This window comes from Misgurnus anguillicaudatus, chromosome 8 (assembly GCF_027580225.2).
Source record: "Misgurnus anguillicaudatus chromosome 8, ASM2758022v2, whole genome shotgun sequence".
Classification (NCBI taxonomy): domain Eukaryota; kingdom Metazoa; phylum Chordata; class Actinopteri; order Cypriniformes; family Cobitidae; genus Misgurnus; species Misgurnus anguillicaudatus.
The window spans coordinates 30,944,237-30,966,682 of NC_073344.2; the positions used below are offsets into that span (position 1 = coordinate 30,944,237).

Here is a 22,446-nt window from a genome sequence, read left to right on the forward strand (position 1 = left end):
CGCGTCATTTTTTGACGAACTGGGGACTTCAATACTATTGGGTACGCGAAATTAAACAGTTGTCGCCTGGCATTGGGGTTAGGGAAAGGTTTGGGTAGGGATGTCATTATGTAATCTAACCCTAAACCGACGCGAAAATGGTAGAAAATGGTAAGAAAATAGTAAAAAGAATGCAACGGACTTAATAGTATTGAAGTCCCCAGTTCGTCAAAAAATGACGCGAAAGGTATACCCTCCGCGTCAACATATTGACGCATGGTCAAGTGTCGTCAAATATTGACGCCATGGGGTGAGACTGGGTTGCCCAAAAAAGTAACTAATTGTGTTACTTAGTAACTTTTCATGGAAAGTAATGCTTACTTTAATTTTCAGTTACTTTTGCATTACTTTTTCTTACTTGACTGAGGCTTGATCTCTTTCAGGCCTTGAAGGTGCAAAATTCTACGTTAATGTGTTCCGTTTAATTCGGTAAAATATTTTATTTTTAAATTGAATTTATTAAACTGAAAAGTAACTCGCACTACTAAAAAAAAGTAACTTAAATAATAATGTGTACATTTATAAAGTAATGCGTTACTTAATCATATTAATTCGTACGACCACATTGGTAATTTTTTGTACGATTTGTCTTGACCCCTGTAATGTTGGAGTTTGGGGGGTTTTGCACGATTACTTTTATTTCAATTCATACGAATTAGCCAGCTCGTAAAATCTGTATGAATTCTCGTGAGATCAGGCTGGACTACCCTCAGAAGAACTTTATTAATTTACACATTAAATTAAGTACAATGTTGTTACAATGCTTAAAAACTTTAAGCCGTCTGGATTGCGTCTGTGGAGGATAAATGCACCTTTTTAGGGCTTTTAAGTCAAAAGTTGTTCCCTGTTTTCTACCAGTTTAAAGCTTGGAGGAGCCATGACATTTTCTAATATAATTGTGTTTGTCTGGAAAAAAGATAATCGTGCATATCGAGGCTTAAGGTGGAGGAGTATTGCTTTAACTAAATATTACATATCACAGTATGTAGTATAAATAGTATGTGGATCTTAATTTTACATTTATTTACATTTCAATTTTGTGCATCCTCATGTTTTACCATCTTTTGCATGTGGTGTCCCCGCTTAATCCAGAACGCCTTAACTTCTCCTTTCCATTTGTATTTGTTTTTATTGGCAAACAGTGAAGTATAGAGATGCTGTGCTCAGTACTGTAATAACAGGTGCTCTGGCAGGACTCTTACATCACGTCATCACACAAAACACTTTCCAGACACATAAAACTGTCACCGATGCCTTTGGCCAACCCATACATCTATGTGTCTCTGGTTATGCATTAAGAGTTTGAAGGTTGTAGGAAACTACTAGTAGAGCAAATAGTTGATTCCGATTGGTTAATCACAGCAATCGTATCATCTGTATATCTTTACATCATGCCTAAGAGTGCCCTTCAGCCGTGACTACATTCACAATCTAGCACAGTGTCGTATCACTTAAGTAATGACCAGTTGACCGGTAAATTCTCCTGTACATCAAACTACAGTAAGGACACATCGTCCTGTTGACGTATGTACTGTTTATAAGCCCCTTTTCACATTCAGATCAGGTTTCATCGCATCAAAGCAACGTCTCCGATGGCCTTGAAAGCCGGACTCTTCTCGCGGGGTCACCCTGAGAATCACATTTATAGTGCCTGACGTAATGTTGGCACGATGGCAGTGAGCATTAGTTTTGCTGGATGGGCGTGTGCCAGCTAGCCAGTGCTCTGCTAATGGGCCGCACGGCGGACGGAGACGAAGGGTACGTGAGCACTCGAGGTTTCTTCTGTCCTGAATGAACCGACGATTGTGTCTTCCAACAAAAGCTGGAGGTGGACCTGCTCTTATGAACCTGTGTGAATTTGTCTCACTTTAGGTCTGAGGTTTCAGTTTTGCTGATTCAAAGTAAACATAATGACTCGTGTGTTGTTATGTTTCTCTGTGTGATGCTGAAGTATGAGACTGTTGTCAGCTCGCTCCATGATCAGCTTTTGTCAACACTTCACATCTGTTGCCTTATGGGTGCGCGTGTGTGTGTGTGTTGAGTTTTGCTGTTTCCTTCTTTTACAGTATACAAGTAAATTACGTAAATTGCTTGTTAAAGCATTTCTTCTAACACCAACATTAAATCATGAATCATTGCACTGAATGGGACTTGAGAATTTGCATACTGTACTCTCTAAGATGTTTATGCTTGTGATTGGTTAATGATGATGGGGATTCTGTGGTAAACAGGCTGACAGGGTTTGGCTAGTTGGCTGTGCCAGATCTTCCCTGCTGGTAGATGTTTACTTGATGCACATTTTTCCATTGTGATTCAGAAACAGTGTATTGTGACAAAATTAGGGCCCTTAAAAGCAGTAAATTGACTTTTTATTTTTCCCTATGTGCTACTTGTGATGTCATAGCACAGGCGTCATCCAGTCAATGAATGCCATTATCCAACTGGCTAAAAATGGCTAGAAATGGGCATATAGGTAATATAATTGGTTCATATGAGATGGGTATGCTAACGGGTGTTAAAAGCTCGAAGCTTTGAATGTAACCAGGCGAATTTTTAAAATCCTTAAACCTCGAGAAGCCTTACAATGCCAGCATGTGTTTAAGGGTGATACAATAAGTATTAACCATTCCTCAGTGGCATTTAAATACAGTACAATTTGTTTCCTTTCATTGTGCTTGGTTATTTTATTTCCCCTTTTCACACACCAGAAAGGTAATAAAAGCTAGGAAAGAAAAGGTTTCAGGATAAAATGCATATTTTGCTTTAAATAATTTCGTTAGTTATTCATGCAATAATTCATCTGGAAGTAAGAGCTGCGATGATCCTTCATTTACTAGAAGGGATCTATCAGTTCACACACCAGCGATTCCTTCAACAATGTCACAGATATTTCCATAATTATCATAAAAGACAATGAGAGACTCGGAGACAAGATGAAGTCAATAAACCTTTCCACACCTTTAGATATTTAATTGACTGTATAGTTTCTCCAATTGACTTTCTCTGGATGGTCGTTATATAAACATTTAGAGATGGAGGAACAGAGAATGAATGAAATGACAAATGGTTAGGATACACCGTGAGATGAAAATGAGAAATCTGGTTAGAAATCTAGTGAGCGATGCATATGACAAATAAGAAATGGCAGCACACCGACTTTATTAATATTTAAAAATGTCAAATGGTGTAACCATCAAATAAAATAAATATTGAATATTAAAAGACACGATTGGGTTTAAAACAAACCAGAACCTTTGTTAAAGGTCACTTATTACACGGCACTCCTAAATGTTTGATTCTGATTGGCCAGATGCAGCATACCAAGGTATGTTATTCAACTAATACCAAATGGTAACCCGGTTGCAGCAAATCATTTTGACAGGTGCAGTGTGTAATTTTTAGAAGCATCTCTTGACAGAAATGCAAAATAATATACAAAACTATATTATCAGGGGTGTATAAAGACACTTCCTAATGAACCGTTATGTGTTTATTACCTTAGAATGAGACGTTTTATCTACATACACAGAGGGTCCCCTTACATGGTAGTCGCCATTTTGTGCCGCCATGTTTTTTACGAAGCTCTTAACAGGCAAACTATTTTACTAAGTTATCTTCAACGGTGATATGTTTGTCCTGTGGTTTGTCCTGTAGCTTCTCTATGCATTTCAAAAGCGAAGGGTGAGTTGCAAACTGAGTTGTTGGTTGCAATTTGCAACCTCACCACTAGATGGCACTAAAATTTACACACTGCACCTTTAATACAGTCTAAGAAAGGATGTGCTAGTTTTTTACACATCTTTTTGTCTTAAGCTTTTAAGAAATTATGTGTGATTTTAACACATTATGTGTCATTTTGTGTTAAAATAAAACACAACTTGTGTTAAAAGTAACACAAAATGTGTGGATTCAATAATAACACAGAGATAGGTGGATTCTGGGACAACGCATTTAGTGTTTAAATATAAAAAACATATATATATAAATATGTATTCTAATAACATATCTGGCATTATATTTACAAATGATTAACTCTTTCCCTGCCAGCGTTTTTTTTTGTAAGTTGCCAGCCAGTGGCTTTTATGATCTTGAACATTTTTCTTAAACACTAAATTCGAGAAAAATTAAAGAAAAATTTGCTTACCCCATTGGCAGATTTGTTTGCTTGCTTTATGCACAAAATCACTTAAATTTGATATTTTTGGTCAAAAAAATAGACTTATTTTCTTCGGTTGTTTCGCTCATCAAGAAAAAACATCTTAATTTAAGAATTTTTAGATATTTTTACTAAAAACAAGACAAAAATATTAAGAATTTTTTTTCTTGAAATTGTTTTTTGCAGTGTAAACTTTTGTGAAAATCATAAAAAATGCTGCAGCTGGCTGGCAACTTTAAAGAAAAATGCTGGTGGCGAAAGAGTTAAGAAGCTGGGAGTATGATTTAGTAAATTGTAGGGAATGGGTAACTACACTGCATATGATAAAATACAGTGTCATCTAGACACAATGCCTTCCTGTGTGTTAATTACATCACATTGACCTTGATTTCAAATGCGTAAGTTTAATTTGTTTTTATGTGGTTGACATTTTTCATTTGTATTTGAATAACTGATGAAAAAACGGTCACACCAGTGTCCCACGCGTATGTAGAGTGAGGCGTTTTTTTTACAGATAGGAAAACATTTTATTGGGTCTGTATTACAATTTCCTGCCATAAAGCTGGCTGTACACAAGCGCACACACACACACACACACACACACACACGTATAGCCAGACACAAACACACTTTGAGTTCTCTCCAGCATCCTGTAGTCCGGCCTTTGATTATCGCACAAGGTGACATGTGCCGTGTTGACGGGTGCCATGGTGATGCTGGTGTGACAGGTGCAGTCGTCAGAACGACTCCAGGTCAAGCCGAGAGGCCGTGCAGCACACCAAAGCTACCCAAACTAGGGCAGGGCGTCACGGCAACCGAGCACCTAGACGACAGGGTGTCATGGCGATGGAGGATGACAATTGTGACGGAGCCAATCAAGGATAAAAAGAAAGACAACAAATACATCAGTAAACAACAGTTGTAAACAATGTAATGCTGTTTTTAATATGTAGCACTGTGTAGTTGCTAGGGTCTTCTTGGCGGTTGCTAGGTTGATATGTTTTGGTACACACAGTATGTGGGTGATTCTCACGAAAACTTGGTTTTAAAAATGTCAAGCATGAAAATGTAAAAATTGCTTAAATTTAATTTTTTTCCCACCAGACATTGAAAAACAAAGTCTGGAGTAAATGGGAACATTAATTTAAAAACTTTTACTTATCATTTAACACTTTTTGTAACATAATTTAAAAAATTAGTCCTAAAAAATCTCATTACCGCAACATTCAGAAAACATCAACACTGACATATTTTCATAATGACATGACAAACCTGAAAGAACATAATTTGGAGATTATGCTTCTATTAATTAAATTAACATTTAATAAGCATCTGTTGCGGTAATGATAATCAAAATGTCGTGTAAGCATTCTGACAAGACAATATTTCAAATTAACTGTAAAAAAATGATCTTACCTGGTAGCCATCTTGAAGTAACTGGTCCATGTGCTTGGTCACTCAAAATCAAACTTTATTAAAATTCTGTATGTGTGCTTAAACTGTTCTCAAAAAGTGTTGCGGAGGATGAGAACATCAGGCATGGACACATCATTTTCCTAATTTTTCTTCATTATTATTATACATGAATATTCAGTAAATATTTTTTCTGTCATCTAAAGTAGTCTAGCAAAACATCCATTTATTTTTTTTCTTAATATTTTTGTGTTAATTTGAGTAAATTACAACATAACGCATGTTCAAACACAGCCGGACACAGTGCGGTAATGAGAATTTCAGCAGAAAATTAGATAAAATGTACAATTATAAAATCTTATGTTGAAATTACACATTGTGCAAGGTAGAACACAGTATTGTGTTAATTCTGATGCTTTTTAATGTTACTATATCACACATTTTAAAGCTAAAATCATTAGTGCCGTGGTGTTTCAATGGTTTCGTGAGAATCACCCGTATATTACTCTTTTATAGATTGTATAGGATTTTTTTAATTCATTGTATCACCCACATAGCAAAAACAGAATAGTGATTGATTTAGTGATAGATATTCTATGCACCAAATTGTAATACAGACACGATTTTACTACTCTGGCACCTCTGTGCTATCGCTTTTTGGTTAAAGGGTGATGTAATTACTGTTAACTGATTTTCAATTAACCAACAACAACTCTGATGAAAAGAAACCACCGTGTTAACCGCTGTTATCTGGCTCCTCTATTCACTACATGACATGTGCAACTGAATGAACATCTTTATAAATACGGAGATGTCAAACTCTGTGATAAACAGGTGGGATGATATTCCCATGGCTCCTGAATCGAAGCACAGCAAATTTCAACAGATATGATCATATGACCAGGCACCATATTCACATTTATTAGTCATAAATAGGAAAAAACTAAACTACAATAGCTTCACGTTTTGTTTGCCTCTTTTGTTTTCCACAAGGGCGACAGAGTCGACTTACAGCAGGATGCCGCATCTAACAACGGTCGTTATTCATGACAGTCACTTCACTTATTGGTAAACATGATGTTTAGAGGGAAGAAAAGGGCGGTCAGAAGAACGAATACGTTCTCTAATGATACAGCTCCGCTTCAGCGTTCCCCTTTTAATCAAAGCAGGCTGAAGCGTTCACTGTCCTTTTACTTTTGATTGGATTCACCTTGAATGCCATAACCTTGACGTCAAAGTAATGGCACCGTAAAAACATGGAATTTTTTCTGTAGTAGTGGGTGGATATGCCTTGTTGCTGTCATATTCATATTCATTAGGTGTAAAAAAAAAAATTGGGTTTTGGACTTTATCACTTACAATGCAATTGTGTCTTAATCGTAATTACGGAAAACATCTTTCATTTTATAACGTGACACATTTCCTAAAGCCTCAATGGGCTTTAAACTTGAAATTGCCTCACACACAAAAGTTGATGTGGACAACAAAACTTGACGTCACTTGCAATCTCACGAGAATTCGTAACTCTTTTATCATATTAAAAAATCGGTGTCTAATTCACATGGATGTGTACGCTTTCGAACAATCTGCTTTACCTCAGTTACAGTTATGTTTGAGGTGGGTGGACCATCATGCTTGCATTTTTCTAATAATTTTATATTTTTGTACGATTATATTTTGAATGAAATCGCTGGCTTGTAAAATAGTAATGTTTTCAGGTTGGATTTGATATCATTCCCTAGAAATTCCACTTTCGACAATTACTAAATCATAACATATATTTAATATATTTAAATATAGATTATTAACTCTTTCCCCGCCATTGGCGAGTTATCTCAATCTGCAATACCACTATTATCCACCAGGTGTCACTTCCGCAACTTATAAAACCCGGAAGTATCGCCCTAGGGCAGTGTTCTTCACTTCCAGCCCTGGAGAGCCGGTGTCATGCAGAGTTTAGCTCCAACCTTAATCAAACACACCTGAGCAAGCTAATCAATGTCTTCATGATCACTAGAAGATCACAGGTAGGTGTGTTTGATTAAGGTTGGAGCTAAACTCTGCAGGACACCGGCTCTCCAGGATTGGGAGTGAAGAACACTGCCCTAGGGCAAACAGCTGTATGTCCGTCTAAGTTTTGAGGATTGCTCTGCATCTGATCTTTATCAAAAGTCCTTTACAAAAATTGAATTCTCAAAATATGGTGTTTTTTTAAAGAAACCTACCCATATTGTAGAGATGATAAGAAGAGAACAAATCAAGGACCGGATGAACAGAATCCTACACCCGGCGCAATACGGCAGCCACAATGCAAATGTTTCTTGCTAGTTTCAGCCAAATGCTATTTTTTCACGTCCAGCGTCACTTTGTTTTAATAGCAAATGCGCTTGTGCCCATCTGTTCGCCCATGGAGCACCCGAGCTGAGAGGGTAAACTACAATAGCTTCACGATACACACCTAGAGTGCTTTCCCAAAAGCATCGTTAGCTAACTATGGTTGTTGTTACCATTGAACTCTATTGGTAACGACATAACTTTCGACCATAGTTGCTTTCAGGAAACGCACCCCTGGTCTAAAAACAAGGTGCATTGTTGGCACGTCGCTATTTTGAGGCAACTGAAAACGACTGCCATTGCCATTGACCAACTAATACTGTTTTATTAAATTGGTGTCTAATTCACATGGATGTGTACATTTTCGAACGATTTGCTTTTCAAGGACTTTGCTGCCATAACATGGCTGCAGCAGGCGTAGTGATATTACGAAGCGCCTGAACATAGTCATCTGCTATTGAAAGTAACCAAGGGGACTATTTTCGGCTGCTGCATAATATCATTGCGCCATGTTAAGGCAGCAAAGTCCTTGATTATTACGCCAGAATGAGAGTATAGTTTCTAATAATATCTGCCTAGAAAATCACAACTTTTAATTTTCCGTCAGTCTTAGTACACAATGTAACTACAGAAGAGTCAAGTTTTAAATAGGAAAAATATCCAAACTCTTTGGTTATTTTTAGCGTGATGCTAATGGTCTAATCAGATTCAATGGATTATGCTAAGCTATGCTAAAAGTGGTAGCGCCAGACCCGGAGATCGGCTTAATGGAATCCAAAACGGTAAAAATCAAATCACTCTTGGGGAGCTGGAAAATGAGAATATTTTCAAATAAAGCAGAATGTCCCTTTTTTTACATTGAGTATTATAAATCCAGTTTTGATTCTTTGTGTGTATGTGTTTTCTGCAGTATTCTCACACACATACAGTACAAATGAACAACAAAGAAGTGCAAAGTCTAGTTAGACCTTGACAGAACATTCAGCTATAGGTAAGAAAGGCGAAACTTAATTTTAGCCAGCAAAATATGATTTTGTTAATATTTTTCCCCTACCCACATGGCCTTGGTTACAGTATATCAGCAGAGAAGAGAAGTCCTTTCACAGGCCATGTTGTTAAAATTTTTATATTTTTTCTTAGTATACTGTAGCAACCATTGTGAATCATTGGATAAAAACTGAATCGTATTTGAGTTTAATATCTTTAACCAATTTAGTCAAGACAAGTGAATCATTATTCCGAATGAATCCCCACTGGCCTTATCTCAGATGGACTGTCGTGAGTTAGTTTTTTGTCCGGTCTCAGCACGAGACAGCAGGTTCCCATCAGAGGTTGATGTACAATAGATATTGGTGCCAATAGGAACGTCTGTTTAAGACGGGGTCCTGCGAGGCGCCAATTTGCATGTTAATGGAAGTTGCAACCCTGTCAACGGAATGGAAAATCACAAATGAAGGGACGAAATGGGAAGAGAACAGTGCAAGAGTAATTTAGTTAACATGGCTGGAGCGGAGGGTCAATCGGCACGATCAATCTCACTCTGCCATTGAAATGATATCATTAGGAAGCTGGAAAATAGGTTTGAAATGCATTGATCGAAGGCCTGCTGGAGAACTTATATTACCATCATGACCTAACATTTCCCAAGCCGAACCATCACTTCTGGTATTTTTAATTTGGCCATTTGTTACTATTAATATTACTCCGAGTTAGGGATTCACACAATCCCCAATGCTATTTTTGGCCTCAAATTGGGCTGGTTGCTGAGAAAAGGTGTGATCACACTTATGATTTTCACTTGGCGGACGATATTACAGACTTTCTTGTGCTATATCTGAAGTCCAGATGTTAAAGATGGCACCCAAGTCATATAGCCTACATCCCACCATCCATTATTCTTTACTTAGTTATTAAAAATAGTTTTTTTTTACTATATATTAAAATAATTCAATAGTATAATTGTTTATTGAATATTATTTATTTATTTATTTATAATTACTGAACACAGCAGTTTTTATGTGCAGAAAAAACTCAGGTGTACAGTGCCGTCTTTTCAACTGAAAGCACTTAAAAAAGAAGTGCTCTTAAATAAAGGAAATTAATTTCCTCTGTAGAGTTTGAGTGTGAAATTGTTTCCGTTATTCCCTCTTTTACCTTTTATTGTTGTCCACCAGGGTCGTCTGCCAAAAATCGAGTAATCCTTTCTAATTTACCATAAAGTTACTCCAGTTTGTAACCTTTCACACACATAATGCATTTTGGCAGGAGAAAATGTGATGCAGGTTCAGACACACTCTCTCTTCAACATTAAAGCAAACGTTTTCCCTGTGTTTTCAATGCTTTGATTGTGTTTATGGTGCGCAATATAACGTATTCATGTTTCTTTATATACAGTATTTTCACAATTTACGCTGTTTTCACTGTCCTGAAAACGGGCTGATGTCTTCCTTGTTCTATCAAGTCCCTCCTTCAGAAATATGCAACTAGTTCTGGTTGTGTAGCTGGTTTAGTGTGGTGTGATTTGAAATCAACTTAGCCAGAGCCGTTTGAGCTTACCTGGCGACTGACGTATTCCTGTGGGCGGAGTTTAGTCAAAACTCTTATATTGACGTCATACATCCGGGAAGTAGAGGGCTGTAGTCCAAACCGGCTGTTTTTTGTAGTCCTTGAAAAGAAAATTCTGTTAAAGAAAATATATTGCTTGGCATTGAACTATTTGGCAGGCATTATTTATGGTCTAATTTTTTTTAACCATTTTTATTTAAAAACAAATAAATGCGTGGACGCTATTCTCCGAGATGTTTTATCAAATGGCTACTAGTTATCCTCCAGACAGTGACGGACCACGTCTTTCTCTCATTTGGCCGTGTGGCACGCGTGCACGCTCCCAGTGTGAAGTGCGTCTGTGCTATTCTCCGAGATGCACTTGACGGCCTTTTGTGCAGCAAATTATTATTATTTTTTTGGATGACCTAGTTAAGGAGGTAGGGTTTCCCAGCTTAGGCGGGCCGCCCGAACTGCAAAGTGCTGCGGGAAACCCTGGAATATTCCGTTTGTCGGCTTACGTTGTGGACGTGAATGCATGTATACGATTCATATCAGATTTATTTCCACATATGAATGAGGCCTGTAAGGGTGGATTCACTACAGTGGCTCAGTCTGTAGGAACACTGAAATGACTGAGAAATGTTAACAGCAAGATGGTGTAAAACTGTGTATTTTATATCAATTATCACCCTTCTGCGACTTATACCAACGACGGAAATAAGTGCAGTTGTAATAGCAAAATATGTGGGACAGCATTGCTAGAATGTAAATATGTTGTATTGCAATATGTAGCAGTTAAGTATTAACACTAAATCAAAACTAAACAACAGATTTATAAATGAAAAGGTTTAATAACAGTACTGACTTAAAGTTACAATTGAAATGGTTACACTATAAATGCATGACATGGTAAATAATACAAACAATTAACTGTTTCCAATGTATGTGAGATATTACTTGATAGTATAGAGAACAGAAAAAGAAAGAAAGTGTAGAAGAAAGAGAGACACCATTGAGAACTGGAATCTTGGCCTAATGGCCTGAGCTCAGGTAAAGAAGAAAAGCATAATAAATAATAGTAATACATTTCTATATTTTTAATCTTACAGGCCTGAAACCAATGAGAGACTATCAGAATGGTGCCACACAATTAGGGTGGCCATTCGTGCCAGTTCCGCCGGACACGTACCGAACATGTTTTCGTGTTCGTTCTCTGGAGGTCGCGTTGCTCGACCGCATACGTCATCGAGGTTCTCACATTTCAGTTAAAATACATTAGAAAATTAAGATTTATTTCTTTTAAGACATACCATAATTGTAGTTTCATTTTTACCTTAAAAATTGTAACGGTTGCTTTTCTGAAATGAAACCCGAAATATTAAACCTTGATGACGTATGCGGTCGACCAACGCAACTTCCAGAGAACGAACCGAAAACATGTTCGGGACGTGTCCGGCGGAACTGGCACGAATGGCCACCCTACACACAATTCTAAAAAAAAAATTCTTTCTATGAGTATACGCACACCGCTGCGGACAGGTGGCGCCTGTCCGCGCCAACTTTCTACAACTCAGGAAGTTGCTCAAATCCCTGTCGCGCCACAAAGCGCCACTCACATAGTTTAACATTAAATAACATCATATTTGTCCCAAATCATTAACGGTTAACATTGGCTGCTAATGTATATTTTGTATTTTAAAGTAGACGCTATCTGACGAAGCTCGCGCTATTTAATGTGCACTTCCGGTTTATGATACCTCCACGTTTACGATATCGACACGGCACGGCACTGAGCTGCACGTCCGGTGTGCGACCCTCTTAAGCCCTTTTTTCCTGCCTTCATGTCCGATCTGTACCATTTGAGAGGAAAAACACAATTTAGTCAAAGAGTGCAAAAAAATATATAGTGCAAAATTTAAAGTGAAATATATAAAGTTAATAGTAAGCAGTTAATAGTCTCTCTCCCTCTCTCTCTCTCGTTTGTGGTACTCATTTTCCTGTCACTGTGATTCAGTCTCTAATTCATCCTTCATGATTTCTCATGTCAGTCCCATAATGTCATGCTCCTGTGCTTCTTCAGAGACCATTAGAAGAGTGATAGGGACAGGCTTAGCATGTGCTCAGCAGCCACACAAAAGGAGTTGGTGAGTAAATGTGTGGCAGGGGAAATGTTAACATGAGGCTTTGCTCTAAACCCTAGTGAGTTGCCTACCTAGACGGCATCACATATCTAAATACACTGGTATAAATTGTCAAGTGTCTCATGAGGAGTGCTACTGTATCTGTGTGAAGTTTTGTCTATGTAATTGAATTGGGATGCTTTGCATCTAGTTAGAAGGCTGGTTTACGAGGTAATGATTTTATGAATTTGTAATTCGTATGTGTGTCATAAGTCACACATGTATAATTGTAGCAATAGCCAACAATACATTGTATGGGTCAATATGCAAAACATCATTAGGATATTAAGTGAAGATATTTTGTAAGTGTCCTACAATAAATATATAAAAACTTTATTTATTATTAGTAATATGTGTTGCTAAGGACTTCATTTGAACAACTTTAAAAGCGATTTTCTTAATATTTTGACCATCACACTACCACCACCAAATTTTACTGTTGGTATGCTGTGCTTTTTTTCTGAAATGCAGTTTTACTTTTACACCAGAAGTAATAGGACACCCCCCTTTCCAAAAAGTTTACCTTTTGTCTAGTCAGTCCACAAAGTATTTCCCCAAAAGTCTTGGGGATCATCAATATGCTTTCTAGCAAAATTGGGACGAGCCTTTATGTTTTTTTTGCTCGTGTTTATCATCTTGGAACTCTGCCATGCATGTCAATTTTGCCCAGTCTCTTTCTTATGGTGGAGTCATGAACATTAACCGAGGCAAGTGAGGCCTGTAGTTTATTGTATGTTGTTGTAGAGTTCTTTGTGACCTCTTGGATGAGTCGTCGGTGCGCTCTTGGAGTAATTTTGTAACTCTTGGGAAGGTTCATCACTGTTCCTATGTTTTCGTCACTTGTGGATAATGACTCTTACTGTGGTTTGCTGAAGTCCCAAAGCTTTAGGAACGGCTTTATAACCTTTTCCAGACTAATGCTACGTTTACCCTGCTGAAAAAAACAGCATACCAGCAAGACCAGCATATGTTGTGTTTTGGTGCTGGTTTGATAGTGAACACCAGCTAAACCAGCATCAAACCAGCATCAGCACCAGCATTAGCACCAGCTAAACCAGCATTAGCACCAGCATCCCATGCAGGGGCCTATACCATGAAGGTAGCTGAACAAACCCGGAGTTACAGGATTGGTTTTGAGTTGACAAAACCAAACCGATGCAATCCGGCTTTATTAGTCCCATGAAGCGGCTTATCAACTTTCTCTGTCAACTCAGGCTTTGATCTTTAGGCTATGATTACTCCACCCGCGCTTGCACATAAAAGAGTGATGTCGGCACAAACAACCAATCGGAATAGAAAACGGAGAGAGCACATACAAGCAGTGTATTTTTTTAGTGGAGGAGCATAAGCTAATTATACAAAAGTATGAAGATTATAAAAATGTATTTCAAGAGCGAAATAATACTGCCTCTGCTCTTTTTAATATATATAACATGTACATTAACATACTTCATTGTATAATATATTTAGGTAGGCTACCCAAAGTGAAATATGCTTTTATTAAGTTAATGTACACTGTTAAATTTGTTAATAATCTTACAGGGAATTTTATAAAAGAAAAATCTAGATAATTCATACAAATAACTGGGCAAGGGAAAACTAAAAACTCTCTCTACGAAGTGCTCTTCTAACAATTTGCGTGGAGACCTCTGAGACTTATTTCTGCTTTGGATGTTTAAGCCCTCCTTTTTTTCTTAGTTTTTTTCCTCTTTTTTTCTTTAAATGCAGTATCAACACGGAAAATAGTGATTGTTAAATATGCCTTAATGTTTATATTTGAATATAAAAGTTCAATAAAAAAAATACAAAGAAATAAAATTTGCGCGGAGACGCTGTAGTTACGTCAGCTATACATTTCTTTGCTCGCAGCTGATTGGTCAAACTGCAGTCTCAGATCTCGAATCCAGAACATAACCTGCCCCGGGGCAGGTTAGCCATGCAGCATAAGATACCATGGCGACCAACACCGATTAAAGCCGCTCTACTTTCATGGTACCTAAAACCCAGGGTTGGCGCAAACTAATTTTAAACTTACCTGGCTATCCACTTAAACCGGCTTCATGGTATAGGCCCCTGGTCATACCAGCATATGTTGTGTTTTGGTGCTGGTATGCTGTGACCACCAGCTAAACCAGCATAGACCAGCATAATTCCCATGCTGGTTTGATGCTGGTTTTTTTCAGCAGGGTACATGTGGGCGGCTATTTTCATGAACGAACATTTTTACTTCTCCGATTTCAAAAATAACATCGTGCACACATGCCAGTTTTCAGAAAAGTGTTAATTTACACGTACCCATGTATATATGCCAAGAGCATGCCAAACCTGTAGGTGGCGGTGTAACGAGAAGCTTAAGCCCACGCCAATCAGAATCCCGAAAATAGTAACAACAGCAACATTTAACTTCCTCTTTTGAACAAGGTTGCACTTTTGACATAGGTACGAGCTCTGGCGCATACTGTGACGTTGGCCGCCTAAACACCCATTTGTCTCAGTTTACATACAAACGTGCAAACAAAGATTTTTAAAATCTCCACTCTGGCTGGAGTTTTCAGAAAGAATCAGTTTCAGAGCCAAATTCTCCATTTGTGTGTAAATGAAAGACACAAACTAAGGTAAATGTATCAGTTTTTCAAAATAACCATGTACGTGTAAACGATGGTTAATCATGACGTAGAGCGAAGACACAAGGTTGCAAGATCACTGAAGAACACATATTGAGAAACAGCCATATTTAAGTGGTTTCATGATTTCCAACAGTTGTGACATTAATCAGGTCTAGGTGTGGCTAGAGAAACTGAACTCAGGTGTGATAAACCACAGTTAAGTTATGTTGCATGTTGTGTTCACTTGTGTTGTCTTTGACTAATATTTAAATTTGTTTGGTGATCTAAAACATTAAAGTGTGACAAATATGCAAAAACATAAGATATCTGAAGGGGGGCCAAGACTTTTTCACACCACTGTATGTCTTTTATGAGATAAATATCCTTAAATGTCATGGAACAAAACCAAAACTTTTTCTGGTTGTGCAAGACTGGAGTGTTGACCGTCCAATGCTCCCAAAAAGTACACCTTTGCACCTGAAGAGTTTCTATTAGTACCCAAGGCTCCAGACTTACTTTTTTCACTAGTAGCACAGTGGCCCCCAACTGAAAATTTTAGGGGCGCAACCAGAAAATTTAGGGGCACACACTGTAAATAAACATACTAACCAAATATTCACATTTCTACTAATTTCCACTGCATTACTAATAAATACTTTAATGATAGATGCAGAAAGTACAATGTGCTGTTTCAAATTTAGTGTCGCATTACAAAAAAAAGGTCAAATTTACTGGTCACACATGTGCGACTGGATGTGCACGCTCTCAAATTTTGGTGACAAAATGCCACCATTTGGTGGCAGTCTGGAGCCCTGAGTACCTCAGAGGTACATGTTGGTACCAAAGAGAGCATATTAGTACATCAAAGGTGCATATTGATACCAAATGCATACATACAGTGTATCTGTACCAAAAAAGGTACAAATTAGGGCCCAGTGACAGCTTTGGACCATTTTATTCTGACAGTATAGTGTAGTGAAACACATGGTAACAGTGCTGTACCTCAAGGTTTCTGAAATGGTGGTAATGTGTTCTTATTAAAAGACCGTGAGACGGAGCAACTCACGCTTTTTGACTCCATCAGGAAGATTAAAAACGACGAACGCCTGCGGGAGCCTGAAAATTACAGCGACAACCCCACCAAAACATCAAACTGCTTTTCAGTATCATGATCACGGTGAAATAAATGCATACGCCTAAGTGCAGGGGAAAAGACGCGCGTGTCGTCTGCTCTTTAATTCAGTCAGTTTATTTTCCCATGATAACACACCGGAGTGACAGAACGGCCTCTGGGGATAAATATTAAAATTCATGTTAAAAGAGGGCTGGCTTCTATAAATGGCACGGGCATAAAAAGCATCTCATGAAAAATGTGACAGAATTCTCAAAAATATCAGCAGGTAGAAGAGATTTGTTATTGTTTGCCGGTTGCTGATGCTTTATTTCACATTTCTCTCTCACATTACGAATGTAAATCTGACATCCGGTGTTATTTATATTACATGCACATGTGCACAAACACACGGAAGTGATGGAAATATCGATTACGACCTCTTGTTTAGGAGCTCTGATGGAACTTTAGTCTCGATGAGGGATGAAGGCCAATGTAACTCAGGCTTATGGGACACTGAAGCACCAAATGGCCCATGTTATTAGTCTGATGACAAGAGACAAATGGAGCCGCCATGTTAGGAATAGATTAGTTTGGAGTCGCACTCTGATTCGTGGACAAATACATCCCACAAGCCGTTTGTTTTTGAAGAATCAGTCAAACAGAGTCACTGAATCGGTCTGGATGACATGACTCAGTAAACTGCAAGCCATTACTGAATTGAAACGAAATTGTTGCCATAGTGCCACAATGTTTAGCAAAATAAACCTACAAGCAGCTTACTTGTTGTTCTGGATATTAAGCTGTTATAGGCCTTGTGTTTTAATATTTCAAAAAGTAAATTTGTAATATATGGTATATTAAAAGAAAGTGTAAAATATTTTACCAACACTGTTTCATATTTGTTTTGTGAAGTAAATCAGAGCATATATTATGTTAAAGGGGATATATCGCGAAAATCTGACTTTTTCCATGTTTAAGTGCTATAATTGGGTCCCCAGTGCTTCTACCAACCAAGAAAATGTGAAAAAGATCAACACAGTAACTAAGTTTTGGTAAACCATTCTCTGCAAGCATGTAAAAAATAACTCATTGAAATTTGGCTCCCCCTGTGATGTCAGAAGGGGATAATACCGCCCCATAATCAGCACTATCCAACCATGACACTGCCATTTAGTGCAAAGATCAACTCATTTGCATTTAAAAACAGCACATTTTTGCTTATACCTACAATATGTTAATTTTAAGATGCTATAATAAATTATGTATATAATATTTTGAGCTAGAACTTCACATACATAAGTTTTGTAAAATGTGCCTTTTAAAGGAACAATTAATCTAAAAACAAAACCCCAAATGTCTTGCTTTGTTCTTCAGAATACAAAAGCATTTGTTTGTAAAAAAGTGTTGTTTTGGGTAGACACCACACACCAGTGATGCGCGGGTCAATGTATAAACAACCCGCACCCGACCGACATTTTCAACTAACCTGCCCGCATCTCGGACCACAAAAAAAAAAAAATATATTGTACCCAACCTGGGCCGGGTTTCCCAAAAGCATCGTAAGGCTAAGTAGATCGTAAAAACGATCGTACGAATCATCTTAAAATTACGGGCCGTTTCCCAAAAGCTTCGTAACTTAAGTAGCACTTGAAAGTGCATCGTAAGACAACAGAGTTACAAGGTCACCTGCAGGACAACCAGCAAATTGCACTCCTGCAATGACGATAATGTAATGTTTTTAATGTATATTTATTTATTGGGTTCTTCTTTGTTTATTTGTTTAAATTACTTTAATATAATATATTTAAAATTAAAATGAGAAATTTAAATTAATAAAGAAGGAAAACATATTTGGTACAATTTTGGTAAAAGTTGGTGCTAGCAAAATAATAATTGTTCCTACCAATTTCTGCTATAATTCATCTGGCTACAGTAAAAAACATTTTTTTAAAGGTTGGCATTTGATTAAAGAAACCAAATAAATATTTACGGTACAATGCAATACTCCATAATAATAAATAAACATAGATATTAAACAACAAATAATAATATTAATCTAAACTATAATATAAAATGCAGAAAGCATTTTGCAGTGGGACAAGTCCTAACTAAATACGGAAAAGAATATTTCATTATGAACAATTTTAAAACATTTAAAAAGTAATTGAACAATAATAAAAAATATTATAAAAAATATTAGTGCACATCGGCTAAAGATCATTAGCCTAAACAAGCTTCTGCTAAAAATTCGAGTCATTCCATAGGTGACATTTCAGCACTTGACAAACAGATAGCGACTCGTAAGTAGCACTTAAAACCCAGCTGCGAGCGATCATTTCACGTGCATCTTTGGGAACGCACGTAAATGAACAACGAATGTTCGCTAAGTAGTTCATAGAAAGCGCTCTTAAGTGCTAAGTTCAATCGTTATCGGGAAACCCGGCCCTGCTCCCTTGCCCGCATTTTTTAAAAGTAGTCATTGTTTAAAATAGTTAATTGGCATCTTATTTCAAACAACCCGACCGCGACCAGAATATCATTAAAAATATTTTTGGATGACTCGTAACTGTGGGTAACCGCGGGTGACCGCAGGCACCCACTCATTTCGGATCAACCCGCGCATCACTGGTAGACACAGACGCTAATGACATATCTATATTTATATATATCTATGGCCTGCCAACGTTGTACTATGTGCCGGTTGGTTGGTGTGGTATTTGTCCCCCGCCATGTTTCCAGTGTGATTGGAAGACAAAAGTAACATTGACGAGCTCAACATTTCACCCAAAGTGGAGCATTTTTCAGTTCTCGGCACTCAGCGTTGGGTATGGAAACGCCAGGAAAATGCTCCGGTGAACATGGGGGCTAAGGGTTCATTGTTGTGGTAAACGTTTTAAAGATTATGAAAAGGTACTGTAAGAAATTATTCTTTTAACTTATTCCCCGCCAACTCGTCAATTAAGAAAAAGACGCTTCCCTGCCAATGATGAGTTTTTACGGAAATCCGTGTTTCCGCTATTATCCACCAGGTGGCGATCTTACACAACTTATAAAACCTTGAAGTATTCCCTTAGGGCAAACAGTTCAAACTTCGTGTATTTTTTGATCATCCCTCTGAATCTGATCTCTATCAGAAATCTTTCACAAAAATTGAATGATCTCAGCTCAATTTTATTTTATTTTTTTTGAAGAAACCTACTCATATTTGAGAGGTGATAAAAAGAAAACAAATGACGGTAGGATGAGATGTTTGTTTGTTTGTTTGTTTGAAAGCAGAGCGTCTGTTCTTTCATTTAATATATTGCATGTTTATATATTTAAAGAAGAACATCTGGAAGGCATTAAACTTTTGTGAAAAAATGCTGGCGCTGGCTGGCAATTTTTTTTAAACACTGGCAGGGAAAAGTTTAGAATCTTTAACTAAAAGGTTCTTTGGGGACCAAAAATATTGATTTAAAAAATGTTTTTGCATCTTTATGTTAAAGTGTGAATCACGCATAACGTTAGCCAACCTAAACAGTAGCAGAGTGATTTTATTCTATTGGATTTTACTGTGTTTTTTGATGACATTGATCTTAGCTAATATTTCTCATATGTTTTAGTCACAATTTATTTTAAAGTGATGCCCTAAATATCACTTTCCGTAGCGATTCTTCCATTTCCCGCGGTAGATCTGGCCGTCTGCTTATGGCTTATCAGACCAATTATGCAAAGACATGGCGCTTTGGCTTTTGTTCCCTCATCAAACGCCAGATTTGTTTATTCATCGGCTCTGTCCGGCTACAGCATGTGGGTGTCTTTCATATCAGCAGTTCATACGGTTCCCTGCAAAAAAATAGAAATAAGCGATTTCTGGTCTCCTTCCACGGTGCGTCTTTCAAAGCTCATTGCAGGAATCGTTCGACATCTTAGTCGTTAAGGTGAAAATTAGACGCTTAATTGGAATTGAAACGCCCGTGATACGAACAGTATTGCATTACACCAAACAGATGAATAATAGATGCAGTGTGTCCGAGATTCACAGTGTTAAAATAAAAACGGACACTATTATGTTACCGTATTATATCTTGCGCAGGTCATAATATCACATTTTAATGTGGGTTTATGTTTGCAAGCCTAGTGATTTGATCGTTTTGGTGACAGATGTGATGGGATATTTTCAACCTGTCGCTAAACACCGCTGTCTGTATCAGTTCAGAGACGAGGTGGTCGAGTTAATCTCACTCCACTTTATATTTAGCAATTCCAGCTCCCTTCAAATCAACTTTAGACCCAGTTTTTATCACTCAACAGCTGGTGGAAGAGCGAAGCTTTTATAAAGCTGGACTGGGAACAGTGCAGACAGTCATCTGTGATGACAGACCAAGACACAGTCTAGTCATATGATATAAAACCAAGGACAAACACTTTAAAATTCATCAAAGTACAGAGATGATCCATGTTTTCGTCTACACCCATCAAACCCTCTGTCTGTTACAATGAACCCGCATATGGAAATATCAATGTTTTTCTAAACATTCATTGTGTTTATTTGTTGTCACGAGTCGTTGATTTGCGAGGACTTGCCGTTAATAACCTATGACCTTACATGACTATGAATCTTGGAAGTGCTTTTTACTAGAATAGTTATAATATCACAATCGCATCTTTTTTTTGTCCAAGAAAAATGTAATAATACACAGAGCAGCATGGTATAAATACTAAATGGCTCCTGGAGGATTGTCTTCATTATCTTCTCGATTATATTTGACAGTGCTGTTGGGTTGATGATACAACGCCGATTCCCACAGTGGACTTTGTGTCCTGACGTGGGTGGAATGGAAGTGTTGTATTCTGCTTTATTCAAAGTCAAATGTATTTAGCATAGATAGTTTTCTCAATAAGTATAATGCCATTCGAGCTCTCACACTGACAGAGATTAAATGGCTCGAAGTCTAACGCATTGCATCTCCATGCATTTGCATACAGTTCAGTGCTGCTCAACTTTGCAGTTGCAGAATTCACCAACTTTTAATACATTATTTTATTGTTGCAATATTCAGTGTTTAGAGCACATTATTGTAAAGTTACTCAGATTAAAGTAAAAGTGCATGATTGTCAAGTGTTTCCATACACAAAATGTGACCTTTGCATCTCATTAACCCATTAATTCTGTTCTCTTTGCATCCACAGATGGACCCCTAGGACCAAGAGGGTTAGTGGAGGCCACAGAGATGTGCACCCAAGAGTGCCTGGTGCTGGGTCACTCCGACAACTGCTGGATGCCACCGAGCCTGACCACGTACCCTTCGCCCAAGTCGCCCGTTTCCTCTTTCGGCAACCAAAAAGAATGGGCTAAAGAGAGATTGCTCAACGGCCACACCCTCACCCGAAGCTGGAAAAGCGATCGGGGAAGCCAAGATCAGTTCGGGGACAGGAAGACCTTCGGGAGCTCGGATGGACATTTTGGCAGCGGCATGGCCGACATCCCATTAGCCAGCCTGAAATCTTACCAGGCCGCCTCAGGCCCCGACAGTCCAAAAGAACAGCAGCTTTAAAAGCTTTGTTTGGGTATCTGATCAACTTTCGAGAGCTTTAGTCCATTCGGTTTCTTTTCTTCCTCTTCTTGTTTTGATCTCCTTTTCTTAGATCGAGGCTAATGCGGTGTGATAGTTTCGTGTAGATCGTAGACATTATTGCTTATGCAGGACTGTACACAATGCGAACCCAGCTTGCCGACGGGCCTTCTGCAGAGGTCGGCTACAACTGCTAAAAATATACGTACGTTCAAAGGAAACACTGTATACTTTGTATTGGACAGAGACTGCAAAAAAAGAGTTTGAGATGAACAGTTATAAAAATAAAACAATATTAACGGCTGACCAATATATACAAATATTGTGACGTGATTGTTTTTGGGACTACAGTATATTAATCTACACCATCCAAGAAAAATGGAATTTACACTTGAGAAAGCATTGTGCTAATAACTCTTGTTAGTGGAAAATTGTTTAGTCTGTCATCGTTGAAGTGTTTGTAAATAGAACTTAATACTAACCGATTTTATGTACTTATCGT

At 37.8% G+C, this 22,446-nt stretch overlaps 1 protein-coding gene across 1 annotated transcript in view; it reads left to right on the top strand.

The window, feature by feature from the left end:
* Positions 1-22,208, top strand: part of LOC129450441 (protocadherin-9) — a 348,752-nt gene extending 326,544 nt beyond the window's left edge. The window contains exon 5 of the mRNA XM_073870700.1: positions 21,562-22,208. Within this exon, the coding sequence (XP_073726801.1) occupies positions 21,562-21,926 (365 nt within the window). The 3' untranslated portion in view covers positions 21,927-22,208. The remainder of the gene's footprint in view (positions 1-21,561) is intronic.
* Positions 22,209-22,446: the final 238 nt, after the last annotated feature.